We start from the raw sequence: 20845 nt of genomic DNA, 5'->3' as shown, positions 1-20845 counted from the left end.
TGCTGCAAAGTGAGGAATAGATTCTGGCTGCCTCTTTGCCTGTAGGTTGTGATGTTCATTAATTCATTTTATGTGATAACAAAACCCTGTGAATTTCTCTGTCCAAAATAAATTCTACATTTTTATCTTGCAGCTTTCATCAAGTTCATAGTTAAACTGCTGGATAATGATATTTTCTCTCCATTAGACATGTGTTGCTAATCATGGCTATCTTTGCAGTCAGCTGTGGAAGCCAAAATCCACTGAAATAAGCAGTTTTCATATGACACTTTTGTTGCACTGAAATGCCTATCCAGGAGCAGGGAAGATAATTGTCAGAGATCTCATCACATATTCTGTGGTGGCAAAAAGAGGGTTCAGTGCAGAGCCACAGAGGTGATAGAGGGAGTGGAACATATTCCAAATGAGGAAAGGTTGAAGGAGTTCATCTCCTTAGCTTGGAGGAATCTGAGAGGTGACCTCTTTCATGTTTATAAAGATGTGCAGGGCAGTGTTGGAAGGATGGAGCCAGGCTCTGCTCGTTGGTGTCCAGTGATTAGAAAATGAGAGCAAGCTGGAGCAGAGGAGGTTCCATATGAACATAAGGAAAAACTTTTTCACTTTGAGGGTGACAGAGTTGTGGAGCAGGCTGCCCTGAGAGGTTGTGGAGTCTCTTTTGGAGACATTCAAAGCCCATCTGGATGTGTTCCTGTGTGACTTGCTCAGGCAGGGGGGTGACTCGATCTTAAGAGGTCACTTCCAACCCTTAGCATTCTGTAATTCTGTGGAAACAGTTCCTTCAGTCACAGGCAAATGGATGCCTGCAGCATCACTTCAGGTTTGCAGACTGCAGCTAGGCTCTCTTTTACATTTTCATGAGACACTCTTTCAGATACCTTTGAAGAAGAAAAAGGTTGCAAAGGACCATCCAGGTCTCCTGAAGATTAGATTTAAGTTATCTTTAAGTTATCGAACAAAAGGTCTGTAACTGAAATGATGATTGGGGCAGTATATTTATCTCTTTACCTTGAGGTTGGTACCTAAACCTCACTGCAATATTTTGCTCCCACTGCAGGTTAGTACACTTTTTCTGAGGTTACTACTTGTTCTGTTGGCAGTATCACTATGTGTTAGCTTCCAGTTACTCAGCTCCTTTGATATAATGAGATTTGTGGATGTAAGTAAAATTCCCTCTCCATTCACTTGCCCTTGCTGGATCTGAGCTGGCTTTGTTTGCACCTGAGTTCAGTAAGCAAATAGCTGAAGCTGGGTTTGGCTCTGCTGTGTTTAAGGTCAGTGCTTGAGCAGGAGCGAGCATCATGTGTCTGAGGTCCCTGGTCTAAAGAACCACCTGCCTTGTTCCATACTCAAAGCTATGGTGATAGCTTCCCTTAGAAAAGAATTAATAGTCCCGATTTTTGCTTATTTTATAGCCCTGAGTTAAGAGGGAACTCTAGTCGTTAAGGTCTTTCTGTTTTTTTCTGTCCTTGATTGCCGTGATCACTGGTGTGGCTAAGATGCTTTTCTTTCCTGTATGTAACACTACACCAAATACCTTAAGAACCACAGGATTACCACTTCACCATTGTGATCTTTTCTTTGCTTACTGCATTGTTTAAAAACTAGAAGAGCCTGGAGCAAACTTCTTGTTGTTGGGGCTTGTTTTCTTGCCAGCTCTGGTAGAATGAACTTCTGCTACAGGCCTAGATAAGGCAAAACCATCGCACAAGATTGATGGATATGCTAATAAAGAAAACAATGTACAAGAAGAGTATTTCTCATTCATGCGTTTTACATTAACATGAGGCTGTCAAGGTTGCAAAAGAGCTTTGAATGGGAGTGGTTGTCAGGAGTATTGAGCTCTGTTACTGTCTTTCTTGTGAGTCACTAAACTCTCTTGGGCTTAGCATTTTGCCCTGTGTATTCGTGGTTAATTTAGACTATGAGCAAGAGACCTAAGTTTTAGAGCAGGTGCATGTGCTGCTGCTTGAGAAGTGAGTAGGATTCAGATACTCAACACTCTGAGAATGAAGCCAGTTTTATGAGATCTCCATTTCCTAGCTTTGTGTGTCTGAAGGAAATGATAAGAGTTTGAAAATATTGCCTTCAAAATACACTTTAATTTCCAGTCTTGTGAGTAGACAAAATAGATTTCACACCACATGGGGTATCCAGGAACTTAATTAAAGTGAATTAAGTGTTTTAAAATCTTTGCAGAACAGAAATTGCCAAATGTGTGCAGAATAACAACAAGAAGAACTAGAGTTTGGAACTTTAGGTACAAGGAATGCTTTTGGGATAAGATAAATATATAAATATATATCAGCTTCTTCCCTGTCATCAGACTGCCTGGGCATGGTTAATATTACTGTTGACCAGGACCCAGTACTGTTAATTAAACACAAGATGATCATGACAGCCTTTCTAGAGACACTGTGAACTTCAGTGTGTAGCTGCATTGTGAAATGAGGACTATGATAAGAGTGTTTCATACTCAGCCGAATAGCAAATATGCCATAAGGCAAAAAGGGGAGAAAGTTTATCTTGCTAAGATATTAGATGTGTTTTTTAATCCTACCTTTGCCAGATTTCACTGAATTGTGTTTTTACTACTATTTGGAAAAGCAATGATCATTTCCATGTCTTTTGTATTTTAGAATGTATTTTGAGATCTTAACAGCACTACTCAGTACAATGTGAAGCACAAATACAATGTAATAAAGACAATTTTTTGGTGAAACCTAAAATGTAGTGATTCAGACCAAAACCTGAAAAGCTGAATTGAGTCCAGGAAAACAGATCAGTTTAAGACATGTGTATCTTTAGTCACTGCATCGTATATTTGATTCACTGGAAAAGCTCTCAGTATAGATGAAATAGATACTTTGAATAAAAGAACCCATCTCTTCCTTGCCATGTGAGAGGTCCTTGTGGTTTTGGTAGAGACCATGCTGGCTCTTACCTTTATACATTTCCATTAAGGATTTCTGCTCATGCTGCTTCCCATTTTAAATGTGTGAAAATACTAAATACTTTTGAAACATTCCCATATAGCAGTGCTGCTCCTTCTCAAGAAGCAGGAGCTTCTCTGCTTGTTTAGCTGAAAAAGTAATGTTAAGGATAGTTGCAGCTGCCAAAGTCTGGAAACTCGGAGTTACATCTGACATTTCATTCTTCACCTTAGCTATTGAGTCTTGCCCATTCATTGGTTTTTCACAGTGCTTTGGAGTTAGAAGGGAATTTTACAGATGAAAGATGAAAATCAAAATAAACTCCTTTATCAAGTAAACCTTGCAAGGGCATTCTGAATTTTACAATACACGGGGAGTTGATTGTGATATAACATACAACACAGGAGGGTTGGAATAAACAATTTATTCTCTATCGTTAGGGATGGCCATGCATAACTGACTTATGGCTCTGCTTCGCTCTGCCACTTGTTACATGTGCAGTCATCCCTAACTCGTAACAAAAGTAGTTTATCATACCCCTGCGTTGTATAGTTTTTGTCAAATGTTCCCTCATTAAAAACTTTACTGTGGAGAGTGAATGTTTCAAGATGCTGGCAATACCTATGAAAGCTTTCCCCAGGGCATGGTCTCAGCAAGTAGCGTCTGTGCTGACACTGACCATAAGCCTGTTCCGCATACCCTGCACAGATACAGGCTGGTTGGCAAGTAACAGTCATCATTTGACAGCACATAGCAGGTTCAGTGCAGAGGGCAAAGGCTGGCTTGTCAGAAAGACTGGACTGCAAGGGCTTCTCTTCAAATCAGGAGCAAAGCAGGACAGCATGGGACAGTGTCACTGTCCCTGCAGTGTAGCTCAGCTTCTGCAGTGGGGGTTTCATTTCCTCTACAGTCAATTCAGGACCATCTCTGAGCCCTATATCCATTTTAAAACAAACCAGACCATCTGCCACATAATTCCCTGGCTACTGTTGTGATAGATTATATCTACAGTCTGTACTTGTCTTCTGGATAGCCATGTGAAAGATTTGGTTCCCCAGCATGATGTGGATCAGCCGTGTGTTCCCTTCCTGAAGGAAGCTCCTTTTGGGCAGCCTGTCTACAGCACAACCTAGCTCATTTTGCCCAGTCCCCTCAAAATATGGTGCAGTCCTGACACAAATGTAAATGGGTGGGTCCTCAGCCCATGTTCCAGGTAGTACTTAGAGCCTAAGTCACCAGTGCGCTGCACACCTGCTGCCAGAGTGCACTGTTAAGTCCTGGGTGGTGGCTGGACCCTGCCTCATTTAGTCACAGTGGTGAACTTTGGTTTGTGGCATTCTGTACCTTTCCTGGGTGGGAGTGTTTGCTGCAGAGTGGCACACAGATTGCTGCGGTGATGTTGGTGTTGGGCAGGGGTGCTTTCCATCAAGTGCACGGTCCCCCTGCACACCCATTCCCATCAATGCCGACTTTCTGGTCTGTGTCGCCTTCCTACTTAGCAGGAGCATTCCGAGCGCACACCTTTGTTCCAGTGCTGCCACACCCCAGCCTGCTATCACTGATGAAAGTTCAATTATATGCCAAGTGACTATTAAAGCATCAGGGCTCATCTGGGGGTCTGGGCCTCCCCTCCCCTTTTCACTTCCAATTGTGCTGAATCCCTTAATGTTGCAAGGCAATCGTACATTCATCAGGTGGAGCGTTGGAGGCCAGGGTGCAGATAACCGCTTTTACTGCATATGAGACATTGCAGTCCTGTTCTTAAGAACTGCCAGGCAGATTGGGAATCACGGTCACGGTTAATAGCAGCGAATTGCCAGCTCTTGATGGGTGGGTAGTCACTCCTTTCAGTGGTTACCCCCTGGGGGAGAAGGTAGAAAAACAGAGGGAGGGAATTAGAGTGACTTTGCACAGTTGAGCAGGTTCATGCCGCTGGATCAGTGGCAAGCATTGGCAGGGCTCCACTCTGGGGAGGCTCACAACAACATCACAGTCTCATTTTTACCAATTGGTGTTGCTATAGCCAGTGGTGCACAGGGGGAGAGCAAAGGGAAAGGGGGAGCCGGGGGGGAGAGTGAAAGCAAGAGTCTGGACTAAATTAAACAAACAAAAGTGCTTGTAAGTACCATTTAACCCATAACCATTAGCCCAGTGCTGCTAATTGTACTAAGCTACATATCTGAAGTTCAGTGTGTGATTAAAGAGTTAGCTCACAAACTCTCTGCATAACCTTAATTTTTTCAAGGTTCTTTGAGTGTAGAATGGCTTATAATAATGATTTTGACTAATACGATTTTTGACATGCAACTCTAATGCTTAACCTTAGTACAACTCCAGAGCATTTCATGTGTATTCAGCTGTAAAGAGTGATGATTTAAAGGGATAATATAAGAAAAAGGTCGTTCTAGAATGAACCTCTAACAAATTGCATAAAAGAAGCTTATTATTCCATGAGTAGAGAGATATGCAGCTTTTCTGATCATTTTTCTGCTCAGCTCAAAAAATTGTTGAGACATGATTTGGGATAGAAACACCAAAAAAAAATGAAATAGAAAGCTGCAAGCAGTGAACATTCTTTTGATGGTTATGATTTTGTTGCCGCTAAAAATGCTCCTTGGTAATGTGGTTGTTCATCTTTCTTCTTGTTTTGGGTGAAGAATTCGTTCCAATAAGAAAATGCTGTTGTTGGTTGGGGGATTGCCTCCCGGACCTGACCGACTACCCAGCAATTTGGTTCAGTATTATGATGATGAAAAGAAGACGTGGAAAATACTGACAAGTAAGTGGTTTATTTTTGTACAGTTGTCTTGATGAATTTAAAAACATGGTTAATCAAATTAGACACTTTATTGATTTGTTTCTCTTCAGAGATTTGTTTATGTATCACAAGGGGCTTCACAATGGAGCAATAAATTGAGATTGCAGAAGATGCTAATTTTATAATAGGATAGGCCTAAATTAACATTGGCTTAAAATCATTCCAGTAAGTTTTTTAAGTGAACTTGTAAGTCTTTCATACTGCAACACGAATACATGCATATTGATGTACATATGCGTAAAATCTGGTGGAGGAAGAACAAAAAAGGCAGTGTTTGAGACGGTTTGCTCAGACTCAGATCCCTGGTAAGCCATAGTACTAGAGCACTCCATTGATTCTCTTTTGCATTTTCATTTCCTTCTTCCAGCTTTATCTGTTGTCCACAATCATTAAAGAAAGGTTTCCTCTGTACTGCTCTGCGTCCACTGCTGACAGAAGCATTGGTGGAATAGATCAGCTGCAGTAAACAGTGCATGGAAGCTCCTATCACAAAATTCTTTCCCACCTTCTTTTAAAGGTTGATTGTGTTTTAGAGTAAGTATTTTGCCTTGAGCGTCAAGACTTGGAACTTAGTGTTATGTTGGTTGTGATTCCCAGTCTGACTTGGTCATGGAATCAAATCATAGCTTCTTGAGTGCAGCAGGCTGTGTGCATTAGTCCCCTTGTGGCTAAACTGGCTGCATTGGTCAATAAAGCTAAATTTTAACTGTCAAAATTGCCCAAAGCAGTATAGATAAAATAATAAATGAGCAATTTTGGTCCATAAATCAAAGCCATACTTCTAAAACTGGACAACTGGTAAAACCTGGATCTCCTAATAGACCTGCTGCTTTCCCCCAGTAAAATACATTTTACAGAATTCTGTTCTTCATCACTTATCTGAAGCCCTTTCCTGGGATCCATCCACTTCAATATGTGCGCAGACTGGGGGAAAAAAGAATTTAAAAGCCTGCTATGATGCAGGACTTGCAGTGAAGCCTTTGCATAGAAAGTTGAGGAGCCTTTCTCAAAGTGCTGCAGCATAAAGGCTGCTCGGTATAGATGCCCTGAAATGATAGTGGGGCTGTTGGAGAATTTTGTGATGCTGTCTTGAAGATTTGACCTAGAGGCCCAGTACCTAAATGCTGTGGTTTAAAAGTCTGTCATTAGTATTTGAATAACCATCTGCAGTGCCGTTGAGAGATGTTTCTGAATGACTTTATGTACTTTTATCAAAAGAATGATGATCTTTCCTATGTTACCTCTAAAAATCATGACAAAATTTCCCTTTCTATGCTGGTTAATGAATATAACCTTCTGTGCTGTGGTTCAAAGATGGTCATGCATCTCTTGCAGTCCTATAGCTAGCTCATGTTCAAGCACTTGGCACTTATCACTGGTAATCTTGAAGGTCCCTGGATCTTTCTTGGTGTTGTCTGAGGCAATGGTTGTCAAAAAGACAGCCCTCTTGTGACATGAGTGATCCTCTTCTTACGAAACCTGCTAGTAAAGGATGTCTTGGCCTGGAGTATTGTTTGATGAACACAGAGGACAATGCTTATTTTTTCACACTGAAAAGGAACTAATTGTTAACAAGGATAATTACGTTGCAAATATTATTACTACTCAAGAAATGATATCACTAATTTTGTTTAATATATATTTTAAAGTTGGAAGAAGAGTTTCAAATGTCCCCTGCTTTGTTTTCTAATTTGCTATATGAGTGGGTGTCGAGTGAGGATAAGTTGGAGTAGAACTTTTGTTCTGTGCTATCACAGGATATTAGGAGTTGGAAGGGACAGAAGGAGATCATCAAGTCCAGCCCCTCCTGCCAGAGCAGGACCACACAATCTAGCACAGATCACAGAGGAACACATCCAGACAGGCCTTGAAAGTCTCCAGAGAAGGAGACTCCACAACCTCTCTGGGGATCCTGTTCCAGTGCTCTGGGACCCTCACAGTAAAGAAGTTCCCCCTTGTGTTGAGATTCCCCTTTGTGTTTCCACAAAACATTGACGGGCTTTACAGCACAAGAGTGCAGGGTCTTGAAGAACTGTGACTGAGCAGGTAAGACCACAAACTAATCAGCTGATAACACAGTGACAGTTCAGGGCTGTCATGGTGTTGTGTAAATGTACCATGACATTTATGGTGTGGGGGAATTTAAGGACATTGTTCTATCTTTGTTTTCCAAGTGCATTTTGCAGTTTAGGAAGAAATACATTTATTTTAACAAGGGGACACAGTCTCAAGTTGTGCCGGGGGAAGTACAGGCTGGATGTTAGGAGGGAGTTCTTCATAGAGAGAGTGATTGGCATTGGAATGGGCTGCCCAGGAAGGTGGTGGAGTCACTGTCCCTGGAGGTGTTTAAGAAAAGCCTGGATGAGGCACTTAGTGCCATGGTCTAGTTGACTGGATAGGGCTGGGTGCTAGGTTGGATTGGATGATCTTGGAGGTTGATTCTATGATTCTGTGATTCTGTGATTTCGTTCCTTTACCCTTTTGCCACTCTCCCAGGGCACAGCTCTGGAAAATAATTGGTCTGTTTATTCTTATCAAAGATGTATGGTCAGCAGGAAAGGAGAAAGATTTTTTTTTTCTGTTTCTTTTCACTTGTTTAGACAGGGCTGTCAGCCCTGAGGTTGTAGTTCACCCCCAACTCATCAGTGCAAATGAGAAGTTTGCTCCCTAGTGAATAGAGACAGAGCAAATGCTGTGTCCTGCTCAGGAAGTTCTGTGATGGGAAAAGTCTTGGTCCTTGTAGTCTGATATTTGAGTATGTTCTATTTTATTATCTCTTTAGGTGTATTTGATTTCCTACTGTAGTTACAAATGTTTACAGTCTTCTCTTTAACCTCGCCCTCCAGCAGACTCCCTGACACCCCAACCAAAAGTCAGCTTTTGCAGCTGGAGGTATGCTGATCCAATGTAAGCATGCACAGAAATTCCCCTTTCCTTGCTAATGCCCATCTACATTGTTTGAGTTCTGCTTTTTGTGCTAGTGGCGTTTGAGGGTAGGAAGGATGAGAAAGAGGCTTGCAGACACAGTCCTGAGTGCGGTGGCAGGTCTGCTGAGGAGGAGATGGATGAGAGAACACTGAACTTACTCTGAGAGGAGCCTCACAAGTTACTCAGCAGGGCCCACAAACCTATTTGAGAGGGAGCAGCTTGCCAGTTGTCTTTTTCCCTTCTCAGCATGGGGAGTGGCTGCTGCAGCCACTTAGGGCTCTGTGTCCTGCCTTGTGTGATGCGGAAAGAACAGATCAACCATCAGAAACCACTGACTCCATGTAAGCCATGGTGCTGCAGTTGGAGCTATGAAGACACTGGCAGGTGGAACAGCACAAGCTATCGAGTATGACAGTTCAGCAGAGGAGCAATCTCATTTTGCTCCCTCGACAAGACTAGATCTATTGGCAGGGGATACTGCCCACCTCTCTCTGCCTGGCTACCCAAAGCACCAAATGCATCAGTACTAATGGGAGTAATTCTAAAGGTATCAGGAAAACAACTTGCCTTGTTCATAGATCCAGAAGAGGAGGGGAAGCATGCACCCATTTCCAATTTTTAATGTCATCATCTATAGGCAAGAATGCTATGGCTCAAAGGATCAGTAGATTTTTCACAGTCTAGTATAACTGTGCATTTTCCCTGTCTGGTATTTCCCAGAGAGTTATTTTTCCTCTGTTGGCAACAAAGAATAGAGACAGAGTAAAGAAAAAAAAGGTGAAAGTAAGTGGAATTTTACAAACATTCTCTGCCACCTGAGTTTACTTAACATAGGCACAGTCCCAATCTGAGATTGATAATGTGCATATTGCTGTTTAATTTGAAACACCAGTTATTGCTGGGTTGTATCTGAGCAAAGTGTGGAGGCTGTTATGGACTGCAAAGGACAGTGAGCACATCATCACTTTGTGGCTTCTTTTTAGGCTTGCTTGCATATGCAGGGCAAACACCAGGTCATTTTCCACTGGGACTACCTATGTCCCATAGCAGCAACAGGCTGCCGCTGCCTGGTGACACCTACTGAGTGGATGGGGATTGGGCAGTCTTTTGTAACGCCAAGTGTTCTGCTCTAGTAACTGAGTTTCATTATTCCATGATATCTTGCAATCTTCGTGATTGTGGAGTAGTTGGGGAATCTCTCTGTCACTACCTCATACCTCGCTGGTCAGAACCAGCCACTGCTGCTTTGGTTTTCATTACCAGCTACGGTCCTGCCAAGAGTCCTACAACTCATTTAGTTGTTTTTTAAGTGCAGTGTATAAGATTAATTAAACTTTAAGGATGTGAAGCAATGTTTTGCTTGTTAGAATTATTCTGTAATCGTTGCAAGTTTCAAAATCCAGAGCCTATCTGTAAAGATTTGTGTGTGTGTGTGTGTGTGTGTGTGTGTGTGTGTTCAGAATTGCACAGCTCTCCCAAAAACCCTACTGCTAAGGCAATGATGTATTACTTTCACTTTCATTATATGTTTTTAATCAGAGCGTGACTTCACACTAGACAAAGCGATGCTTTATGCATGGTCTCCCTTGTTTTTTGCTAAAATCTTTTGACATGATTAATTTTACTTTAATGCTTTTGTCTTGTTGTAATAGTAAGGATGATGGGTATAAACCAGGGCAAAAAATACATGCTTTTCTGTCATAATGCCTCTAAGCATTTAAAAAATATATTAAATGAAAGAAAAAGTATCACAAGAGACTGATCCAACTGGAATTAAATTTCTTGCTACATGAACAGAGAATGCAAGAAATAAATAAAAATGATGCAGTCATTGTTTTAGGTTGGGGGGTTTTGAATTTTTTCCATAGCAATGTATCCATCTGTCTGATTAGAAGTGATGAGCAGGAGAGGAATTGTGTCTTACAAATTTCTAGGTATACAGCAAATCCTCCTTCCTGCTAAATTCCTTCTTCTCTAAAGCTCAGAAATGCCATTGGAAACATTACTGAACTCTTACATGGCACCCTCCATCCATGTGAAGCTGAAGCAGATCTCTCTTTCACAGCTGTACCTTTTAAGTACAATGCTAACTGTAACATTCCTTAACTTCCCTAGTTAACCACATCAGCTTGGAAACCACAGAGAGGATTCAGTGAGCAGCACAACAGTGGCAAACGTGTGTGGGGGCAAGAAGACATTTATGCTTAGGTATTGCATAAGGTTTGGGTTTTAATCCAGTGTGAAAGCCAGTGTCATTGCCCAATGGAAAGTATAACTGATCATGTTTGGGTGGGAAAGACAAAGGAATGTCCTAGGGGTCACTAAACTGGAGAGGTTAGTCAGGATTTATGGTTGCTTCTTTTCCTGGTTATCCCTTAGTCTTATTTTAGTTGTCTTGGCCTTCCTGCCCTTTGATAGGTATATTTACATCTGCTGTGTTTGTCCATGTGCAAGGACAAACAATGGATCAGGCACTTCGACTTCCCTCTCCATCTCTCTCCTTCATGCCAGCAGCAATCACACAATATCAAGGAGCTCTTATTTATTTGTCTTCCTCTGCCTTGCTGGTCATAACAAGCGGCAGGTAAGCTTTTCATCCTCAGTGCTCTGAGAAAGGCAGCCTGCCTTCTCCTTCCTTCCCCAGCTTGGCTGTGCTTTCATTTTCACCAGGCAGTCTCCACTGCAGGAGGTCTGCTGTGGGCACATCTTTCTGTTGCCGTTGTTTTGATTTTTTTTTAATCCTCTTGCATATGTTCTATAACTCTTTGGCCTGTACAGCAGACTTCCATCTTTGGCAGCCACACTTTGAGTGCCAGACAGCACTTGAGGATACTGCTGGTTCTAGAAACCCTTTCAGTGTCTGTCTTTATGAAGAGGGAAGGTAGAATGGTTTGCTTCATACTCTAGTCAGCAGCAGAGGACCTGGGTCACTCCACTCCCCAGCCCACCTAATTTCTGCTGCACTAAGCTGCATTTTTTTTCTCTTGTGTTTTCTTTGGCCGTTTTGCGACATTCAGCTGCGTCAACCTTTCCTGTGCAGAATGATACTTTGTACTTCCTGGGCAAATTAAAAGCAGGAGTCCTTTTCCTCTGCTCTTCTGAAATGACTTTGGAGTCCCTGGTTCTTCATGTACTGAAGTGCTGTCTTCAGATTTCTCTTGTCCAGGTTGGTTACTTACAGAGCAGGCAGCATTTATACACTTACTTTGGAGGGTCTTGGGAGACATTTTCAAAGGCATGAATGCCTCTTTAGGTACCACTAGATGCCTAGCACATAATGTGCCTTTGGAAATGTTACATCTTTTAAATAATTAAATTCACCCACTGTAGAACTTCTACTTTTTAGAAGAATGATAGGGTGTTAGAAGCAAAGATTTCCTCCCTCAATTTATCCCCAATCACTTGGTAACTGAATAAAAGAAATAGTGTTCACAAAGAGTGAGTCAGGTCAGGTCAAATGGACAGATTAAATCTCTTGACATATGCCAGCTGTAATTTCTTCCTGCCTTTTTGCCACTGATGAGAATAGTGCACACTTTATGTTAGTCCAAAATACATGTTGATGAACAATTCTTGGCAGCCCTGATAAATTTCACCTCTCTTACACCATTTATCCAGCGGTTGGGAATGCTGCAGCTTCTGCTTCAGTGCTGTGTGGAGGATGGTTTCAGAACTGCATTGAAAAGCTTGAGTGAGCATTAGCATATTGCTAAGGCAGAACTCTTGACATTACCCACTAGACAGATACAGTAAATGGGGTGGATGTACATAGAAGTTGTACAAGTGCCTGTACACACATGCACATGCTCAGGTGTAAATACACCCAGTGCATTAAAGGCTAATTTTAAACTCACTTCTTATATTTGCTCCCTTTTTAAAGATTCAAAGCCAGCAAAATGCAGTCACAGAAGATGAGAGATTAGTACACAGAAAAGGTGACTGCTCAGTGCAACTATCCAGCTTTAAGCTTGTATTTAGGAGTTTTATTCAGTGTGGTCAGACATTGCCAATAAGCTACACACCTCACACATACAGGGAAGTCAGAACATAGAAGTGAGAAAGAGAAATGTAACAAAGAGTAATTTTTTTTACACCTTACACACTCCAGGATTTATGTAGCATTAATGAGAGCTAGGCATGCATGGAGATGAAAATGAACTCTGGTGTGGTTCTAGTTGCTTGCCTTGGAAAGCATTCCCTTTTTTCAGTGTCTGATCTGACAGTGTATTTATGTACAGATGGGCTGCAAACAAGATGGCAGAGCACCTCTAGCTGTGCAAAACGTAATCAGAACAAATCCTCAGAGAAGTCTTCAGCCTTCTTTCAGAAATGGATACACAGTTTACATTCTTTCCTCCTTTCAAATGTTGCTGCAACAAAAAGCAGTTTCCTTCCAAGAAGTGTTTTGTGCACAGTTATTTTCAATCTATCTTTCTCAGTTTGGGAAGTGCTGCCAGTGGCAAGAGGTCGGTGCACATTTTGCATCCCCAACTTGATTTGCTGTTGTATGTCCTTGCAGCGTTGCAGCAGCTCATTGTTTGTAGGAAGTCATTCTCTGGTCAATTTTCCTCTGTTTTCTCACTGCTTGATTAAGTTCCTTTTTCCTTTTCCTTCCCTACCCTTTCCCCCTTCCCTACTCACCCCCCTACTACTGCTCCTTCCCTCTGTTTAAGACAGGAGTAAAAATTATTATGGACTTGAGAGGGTTTTTTCCTAAGCTTTCAGTCTCATACCAGGTGTTGTATGAGCTACTGCTTTCATTTACCTGAGTGCAGGAGGATCTGCAAGAACAGACTAATATGTCTTTACAGGGATGGGCTTTGGTGTGTTGTTTTGTCATATTTATATATTGTGATTCTACTCTCAGATGGGGATTGTGCTACTATAGGGTGTGCAACTGCAGAACCACTGTTCACACCGAGGGGAAAAAAAAAGTGTTAGCAAATTGAATAGTAATGAATTAACCTGCAGAAAAAGCATTTTGCCCTAGTACACAGAAACCCTGCATAACTAGAGCATATAATTTTAAATGAAGCAGACTCTAGGAATGCCTCAATGGGTGTGATGTCGACAGTAGCTCGTAATTCATAGATATGAATTATGGCTGAATATCAGGAAAAAACTTCCTGACATTGAGATCTATTAGGTTGTGGAATAGTCTCCCATGGGAGACTGTGGAAATCCCATTGCTTAAGATCAGGCTGAGTAGTAGCAAAGGTACAAATCCTGGCCTCAGTCTTTTAGGGCAAATGAATTAATTACTTTAACATATGCCTTCCAATCACTCCAGACAACTGGTGTCCTCTAGTATTTGGCAAGCAGAAGCAACAAAGGCAGCTGTAGTACAAGCAAGCCCTGTGACTCTGGCCACTTTGCCTGTGAATAGATCACCCCCAGAGGTTAAAAAAAAGAGGTGACCTTGAACCCTCTGAGAGCACTGCCCCCAGCTAACCTGAACCCTTGTGATCTGTGCCTGAGAGCTGAGGTGTGGAAGCAAGCCCAGCACCTCAGATGCTTGGCAGGAGAAACCCCCACTGAGGCTTCTGGGGAGCTGCTGAGAGGTATGAGGGGCAGTGAAAAGGAATTGAGATCCTTTTCATGGTGTGAACATTTGTTAGCTGTGAACTTGGGTAGGCCTACACAGGCACTCACTGAGCTCAGCAAGCACCCAGAGCTTCCAGTGGCTGGTGTGAGCCTGTCCTTTGCAGTAACAAATTATCTGTGACTGTATCATTTTCAAATTTCCCATTTTGTTACAAGTAGATAATGGATTTAATATGTGTGATTTAGTTTTAATTTAAGGGGAAAAAAGTCTTCAAATCTGGGATGGCCGCAGCTACAACCATTAAGTCATGCTTGGTTCCTTGTGAGGAAAAGCTAGATAAATGCAAGTGAAGAAACAGTTTTGCAGTCGTAAAAATAACCACCTTAATGTATAAGGGTAGGACAAGGCATTGGGTTCTGATCGTTTTCAGAAGGGAAGGGAAAGGAGGAGGAAAGGGAGGAAGAAAGGAAAGGAAGGATCGACTCAAAACCTGGAAACTAGGAGGTGGTGAATGCTCTTCCCTGGGTTAAGCAGGAAAGGAAAATTGAGAGAGATGTGCTTACCTCACTTTAGGTGGGGAGGCTTAGCAAACTATATAATTAGAAATCATTAAAACACATTTAAATAGAATTACCATGGCAAGTGATGTAAAGGCTGTGTTTCTTCTCTTCCACTTCCCCCAGTTCTACAGGTAGAATAACCGTGTGTGGCTCACACCTGTACTCAGCAGCAGCAGCAGCTGTGTGTGCACAGCCTTAACAAAAATATGTACCATATATAAAAGATATTTTCTTCTGATTGAAATGATGTAAAGGGAATATGAGAGGAGCTGCCAGATCAGAAAGAAAGAACCACTTGGGTACTTTCCTTGACAAGTCATTAAAGTCTAGGAAAAAATGTCCAATTAAAGGTCATGGAGCAGTCTTCTGCCCTCATGCATGTGAAAGGCATTGCGCAGGCACAGCTAAAGCAGAATTTGACTCCTAAGTTAACACATTTTCTGGATGCAGAACTGAAGGGAAATCCTTATGGCCAGCTTATAAGTGTATATAATGAAAAATTACAACAGCAGAAAAATGTATTCATATCATATCTCTAATTCAGCAAAGTATTAATCACACTGATGTTCAGCAGGGTGTTTAAATACATGCTTAAATACTTTACTAAGTACTGCCTGCAAACAGCTCTATATGATGGTGCGTTAACGTAGGACACAGTTTTATCTATATACTCTCTCCAGAGAACTACAATTGCTTTAAGCACTCTAGCAGCCAGTAGCACAGAGCTGGATGATCTGTGGTGTCCAGATCCCAGCCTTCTGGCTAGTCCCCTTGCAGTTCCTGTCTCCCAGCTGTTTTGCCACTAAAGTCTGCATGAGCTCGTTTAAACTTGGCTCTGTTCAGCAGTGTGACAACTGCTGGAATCAGCTGGGCATTTACTGGATCCCACTCACTTCAGCTCCAGGAAAGACAGATACATTCAGGGCAGAGGTGTCCCATGTCAGAGCTTACACAGCACTCAAGACTTCAATTTAAACCTTGTTAATGTGTGGGGTGTTTCAGAGGCTCTCTATACTGGGCACATTTCACCTAGCAAGGTTGGAGCCACTGTCCTTCTGTCAGCTCTTGGGCTGTCTCCAGCATAGCTCCAGGAAATTATCATTTTGGTGCTCAGAAGTTTGATTTTTCTTAACTGCAAAGATCTACAACAGCAGTAAAACCCTGACATAGCTTCCCTTTTCCTGAAGCCATGATTTGGCTTCACTCCAGCTGCGTGGTTTTAACAGCCTGGCCTCCTCTCAGACAGGCAGAGCTGTGGAGGAAGGAGGTTTCGCCCCACATAAAACAGTGCTGGTGCCCACTTGAAGTTGTTGTCACTTGAGGGCTGTTATTTGAAACTTTCAATATAGGAAAATAATTCACTGTCCTCAGAGGAAATACTTGATGCCTTGGAGAGAAGTCCCCTGGCTTTAAGTGGCACAGACCAGTAGTGTTCAGTATTACATCTTCAAATAATAAAACTGGTTTGAATAATGTTGAACTTGCTGTTCCAGGAGAAGATGGGTTTGTACAGAAAACTTCTCTTTGCAGAAGCAAGGCTGTAGAGGTAGCATTTAGGTATTGGAAGACTAATGGATTGTGTCCCAGTTTTGTGTGGAAGGAGCCTCAAGGAAGATGCAGGCAGAGTGAAGGAGTGTCCAGTTTAGGTTGGTTGACTTTGCTAGAACTTCCATAGTTGGGTAGGAAGGGCAGAGACCAGAGCTGCCCACTGGGTCCTCAGCTGGATTTTGTTCCAGCTGATGCAAAAATGTTGTGCAGGTGTCACAGGAAAACAAAAACACAAAGAAAGGAGAGTCTAGGCTATTAGAGGCAAGAAAAGTGAACTGTGTGGACCAAATTCATAGCGCTCCATGAAATCTATGGATGAAATCTGTTGTGAATTTAATGTCTGTTCTCCTTAGACATGGTTTGATGGTTTTCCACTGGAGCAACCCACTGGCAGATAGTAAGAATTTGGAAAGAAATATTTGATTTACCTACTTGTCAATGCTTTCTTAATGTCTTGTTTCCTGCCACCAGCAGATACAGCATCTGCTGAAGTCAGGCCCTGGACCAACTGCAACCTTTGAAACAAGGGTACACCAGTTGGGGCTATCAGTACCATGAAATTGGTTCAGGTATTGCTATCCCATTAACAATTCCAGTACTCACAGTCTTATCCTGGGACTATCCCCTCGGAGCACAGCAATAACACTGCTCTTTGTCCTGGGTCTAAACAAAGCCTAACTGAGTGTCTAATTCTGATTATTTCAGGGAAGTTGCTGCAGAGTTACATTAGCAGGGTTGCCAACAATTTTATCTCTGATCTTGCACATTTAGTGTATTAAGACAAAGCTTTGTGATTCAACTGATTATTTTTTAAATGGGAGGTTTTGATCTTCTGGTTGAAAATTAAAAGTAAATTGAAAGTAAATTGAAGAAAGTAAATTGAAGGGGCATCAAGCATATGTAGCAGCTTGGATTTAGTGATCTGGATGGTAATTTTTGAAAATGTTTTGGGTTATCAGCACTTGTACTGTAGAGCAGGGAACGAATAATTAAGGCCACAAGATCTGTAATGTGATTTGAAGACAAGATTTTTGCAGAAATGCTTAGTATTCATCTTTATCCAAACTATGGTTATGCATCTCGGTATTGCAGCAAGAATGAATGTAATTGTGAGCCTCCAATGACACAGATCTCAGCAAGTGTCCCAAACAGCTTTTTGTAATTGCTTAAAGGATCTACATCTTGCAGAACACCAAAAAGTGCTTCTTTATGTCAGAAAACGAAAATCAGAAGACTTATCATTTGAAAGGCTACATACAGCTGACCATATGGAGCTTGTCTTTGCAGGCTCAACGTCTAAAGTTTGTCTTCAAAGGCTCTACAGAATTTTAATGAAGGTATTTCTCTAATAAAAATGCCACACTGCTTCTTGGGGTGTGTGTAGTCAGTGCAACATTCCAGTGGATTTGTGCAGTGTAAATAAGGTCCATTGGCATATGTCATAGGCTGACTTCACCAGCTCGTTTTGCAGGTAGTTGCTATTAGTGTTTGTGTGACATCTGTGGAGTATTTTTAGCTCTGTTACAAAGGACTGCAGGAGATCCAGCTTGACTGCTTTTCTTCAAGGGAGCACCCACTAGTTGAACCACAGTGGCTGCTAGTGCTTCTGTTCCTAGGTGGTTACCAATGTGGGGTAGATTGTACTCTGTTACACAATCTCCTCAGTGCTTTGAGGCAGTTGAAGGTAGTGGCTTTGTGAGTTGTAAGAGGTGGGAAGCAGTTATTGCAGCCCAGCTGACCAGTGGTGGCTTTCACAAGCACACTGCTAAACCAGAGCGGTTGTGTTGATGATCTCTTTGTGCTCTGTAGTATGAATCAGAGCTCTTTGTGTCAGTGGTAACTTAGCAGTATCCGTGTGAATATATGTGATGATGTGCACTGCATTTGGGATTGTATTCTGTCCTGATTTAAAGGAAGACTACAAACTCCTGGGACAGGATTGGTCTATGTTAATATCTGGTAGTGATGCACTGCCAAGTTTGGCAGTCTTTACTGTGCGAATCAAAGAACTCAAGTGCACTTTGTTAGTTCATTTGCCTTTCTTTTCCTGCCACATTTTTTCTAGCTCTTTGTGAAAATCCAAATTAATCAGAAATGAAGGTTGAGTTTTCACTCACAAGGTATGTGACAGGCCATACTGTTGGACAGCACAAGCCTCTCTGCCCGTGCTCATCTCCCAGTTCACAGCTAAAATGTAATCCTGCCTAATCAGGTGCATCACAATGCAGGTTAGCCTATTGCTGGGGTAAAGAGGAGAACGGAGGGTATGCTGACCCCTGTCAGTACTGCTACCCTGTGTTAGGAGTATCCCCAGAAGCTGCCCTCAGGTCAGCAGTCTTCCTGTGCTGAGTGGGAGGATTTTCTCTGCACATACCAGACAAGCAAAAGAGAAGATTTCAACATGATCTTGTTTTTTTGCTCTCTTTCCTTTGGCCATGAAGAAGAAGGAGCCTGCAGGAGCTTGCAGGGCTGGGTTGGGTTGTGAGAAGGTGCTATATAGGGGATCTAGGATATCTGAATGTTTGTGGGAAGCTGGCGAAAGCTAAATGTTGGAAAGTATTGCCTGGTTGTTTTGGATGCGGGTTTAATAATAAGTAGTGCTACTGAGATGGGTGATGCCTGAGTTCTTGTAAGCAGCTGGGCATGGGAGAGTTGGCAGCAGTGTGTTGCAGGTAAATACCCATCCCCTTTGCACATTGTTGGTGGAACAGGCATGCTTCAGCTTCTGCATGCTCCCCAAAAAATTGCTCTTTAAGGAGATGGGGAGAGAGCTGTAATCTGACCACCTATGTGCAGTTCAGTTTGGCATTAACCTTCAGTAAAACACTCCACCGGCAAGGAGTGACTGTTCTAAAAAGGATTCTTTTTTAGTCTTTCCCCTTTAATTTTGTAGGTGACTTTTTTGGCATCAATTTCCTCATGCCCTCTTTCCCCTTCCTTACCCCTGCAACGAGGAAGCATGTTCTTTGTCAAAAGCCAGCGTGTTGTTTCCCCAGCCTCCAGATCGTTATTGAGACGGAGCGGGAGGGGGAGAGCTCTGGCAGGGTGTTGGTGGGCAAGGAGCTCTGCCCGCGGTGTGGGGCTAGGGCTGGCATGTGGAGCAGCAGAGGAACGAGTGTGGACTGCCAGGGAAACCGCTGACTGAGCCTGGTGCGGCCTGCCCCGGGTGGCTGAGTCAAGAGGAGGCAAAGCAGGTATGACTGAGAGCCCTACCAGAGCTGAGCGCCTGCCGTGCCCAGTGCAGGCAGCGGGGCTCAGCACCCGGCACCATCCATGTGCCGAGCGCTGGCTGCGATTGCTGTGCTCCCTTTGATGCCCAACGCCAGGAACAAGCAGAAGTTCACTGCTTGGGAGGAAGCTGCCTATGGGATTTTGTGTGTGTGTGATGTTTTTCACCTCCTTTGTTTTTTGGTTGGCTGCAAAACCTGAAGCCAAAAGATGATGGAAATGCCTCTCCCGGGGTGGGGGGAGCCCAGCACATCGCACCCCATCTAGTGGCTTAGCTTCAGACTGCCGGTGAGAGGGAACTGCGGCACAGCAGCCGGAGGAAGGCTTCTGCAGCTCCGGCCTTGGGCTCGGTGTACTTTGTACTCCAAAGCACCGATGTGGGTGATTCAGAGATGCTGAAGCAGCTGGGGGATGAGGAAGGCGATAGCTGCCTGTGAGAGCCAGGGAGGATCCCACTCGAGGGACTGGCACCCTGCGTGACAGGAGCGGCAGACAGACGGCAGTGCCAAGCCCTCCGGAGTTAGGAAATGAGAGATCTGAGCGGCTTCGGCAGCCTTAAATCGGCCTCTGTTTGCATGAGCATTAAGATACAATCTCCAGTGATATCACACACCATTCCTTGTCGCATGTCGGTGCACAGAAGGGGCCGTGCCGAATTTCTGCTCCCACCATTTATTCTTTGTTGTTCAGCAAGTCGAGCCTGCCTGTCACACTGAAGTCTTGAGGAGACAGGATTGTTCACAAGGCTTCCTTCACACGTTTCACCGGGGCCAGCTGCTTCCTTGACATTCCCAATGGTGTTTTTGCACCATCCTGTTTGTGAGGAGCTTGGTCTGTCATTGTTCCTGCTTTGCAGATGAGGGACAGAGGTGCCATGAGGCTAAAGCCAAAGGGAGCCTTTATTTCAGGGTGCCCACTTCCATATTTTTCAGCCTGCCTCTCCCATTTACTTGGTAGCTAGAGCAGTGAGCATGGAGTGCTCCTGTGTATCAGACACAGGGGGAGCAGATCAAGCTCTCCAGAAATGAAGCGTACATCAATTGGTGTGCTCAGGACAGGGGAGATGGGTAGTGATGGAAAACAATAGCTTAAAGCACTTGTCTAGCACCTTGTAAAATCATGTGGCAAAGGCAGGGACAGGATCCCATGCAGCTCAGGACATACCTGCCTTTCTTGATGTCAATCTCCACGCCAGAGCCCGGTCCAAGCCTCAGTTCGTTGATGCAGACTCTGTGTCTCAGCCCTCACTTCTCTCCTCCTGACTAACAGGAAAGGATACTTGCATGAA

The 20845-nt window shown here is 43.1% G+C and overlaps 1 protein-coding gene across 3 annotated transcripts in view; it reads left to right on the top strand.

The window, feature by feature from the left end:
- KLHL14 (kelch like family member 14) overlaps positions 1-20845 on the top strand; it is a 60299-nt gene that overhangs the window by 12849 nt on the left and 26605 nt on the right. For all 3 annotated transcript variants that reach the window (XR_010308380.1, XR_010308381.1, XM_064170730.1), the window contains exon 2: positions 5588-5709. Coding sequence is in view for 1 of the 3 variants with exons in the window: in XM_064170730.1 (XP_064026800.1) it covers positions 5588-5709 (122 nt within the window). In the remaining 2 variants the exon portion in view is untranslated. The remainder of the gene's footprint in view (positions 1-5587; positions 5710-20845) is intronic.

This window comes from Pogoniulus pusillus, chromosome 34, assembly GCF_015220805.1.
Source record: "Pogoniulus pusillus isolate bPogPus1 chromosome 34, bPogPus1.pri, whole genome shotgun sequence".
In the NCBI taxonomy this organism is placed as follows: domain Eukaryota; kingdom Metazoa; phylum Chordata; class Aves; order Piciformes; family Lybiidae; genus Pogoniulus; species Pogoniulus pusillus.
This window is presented reverse-complemented; position numbering and strand designations above follow the sequence as displayed.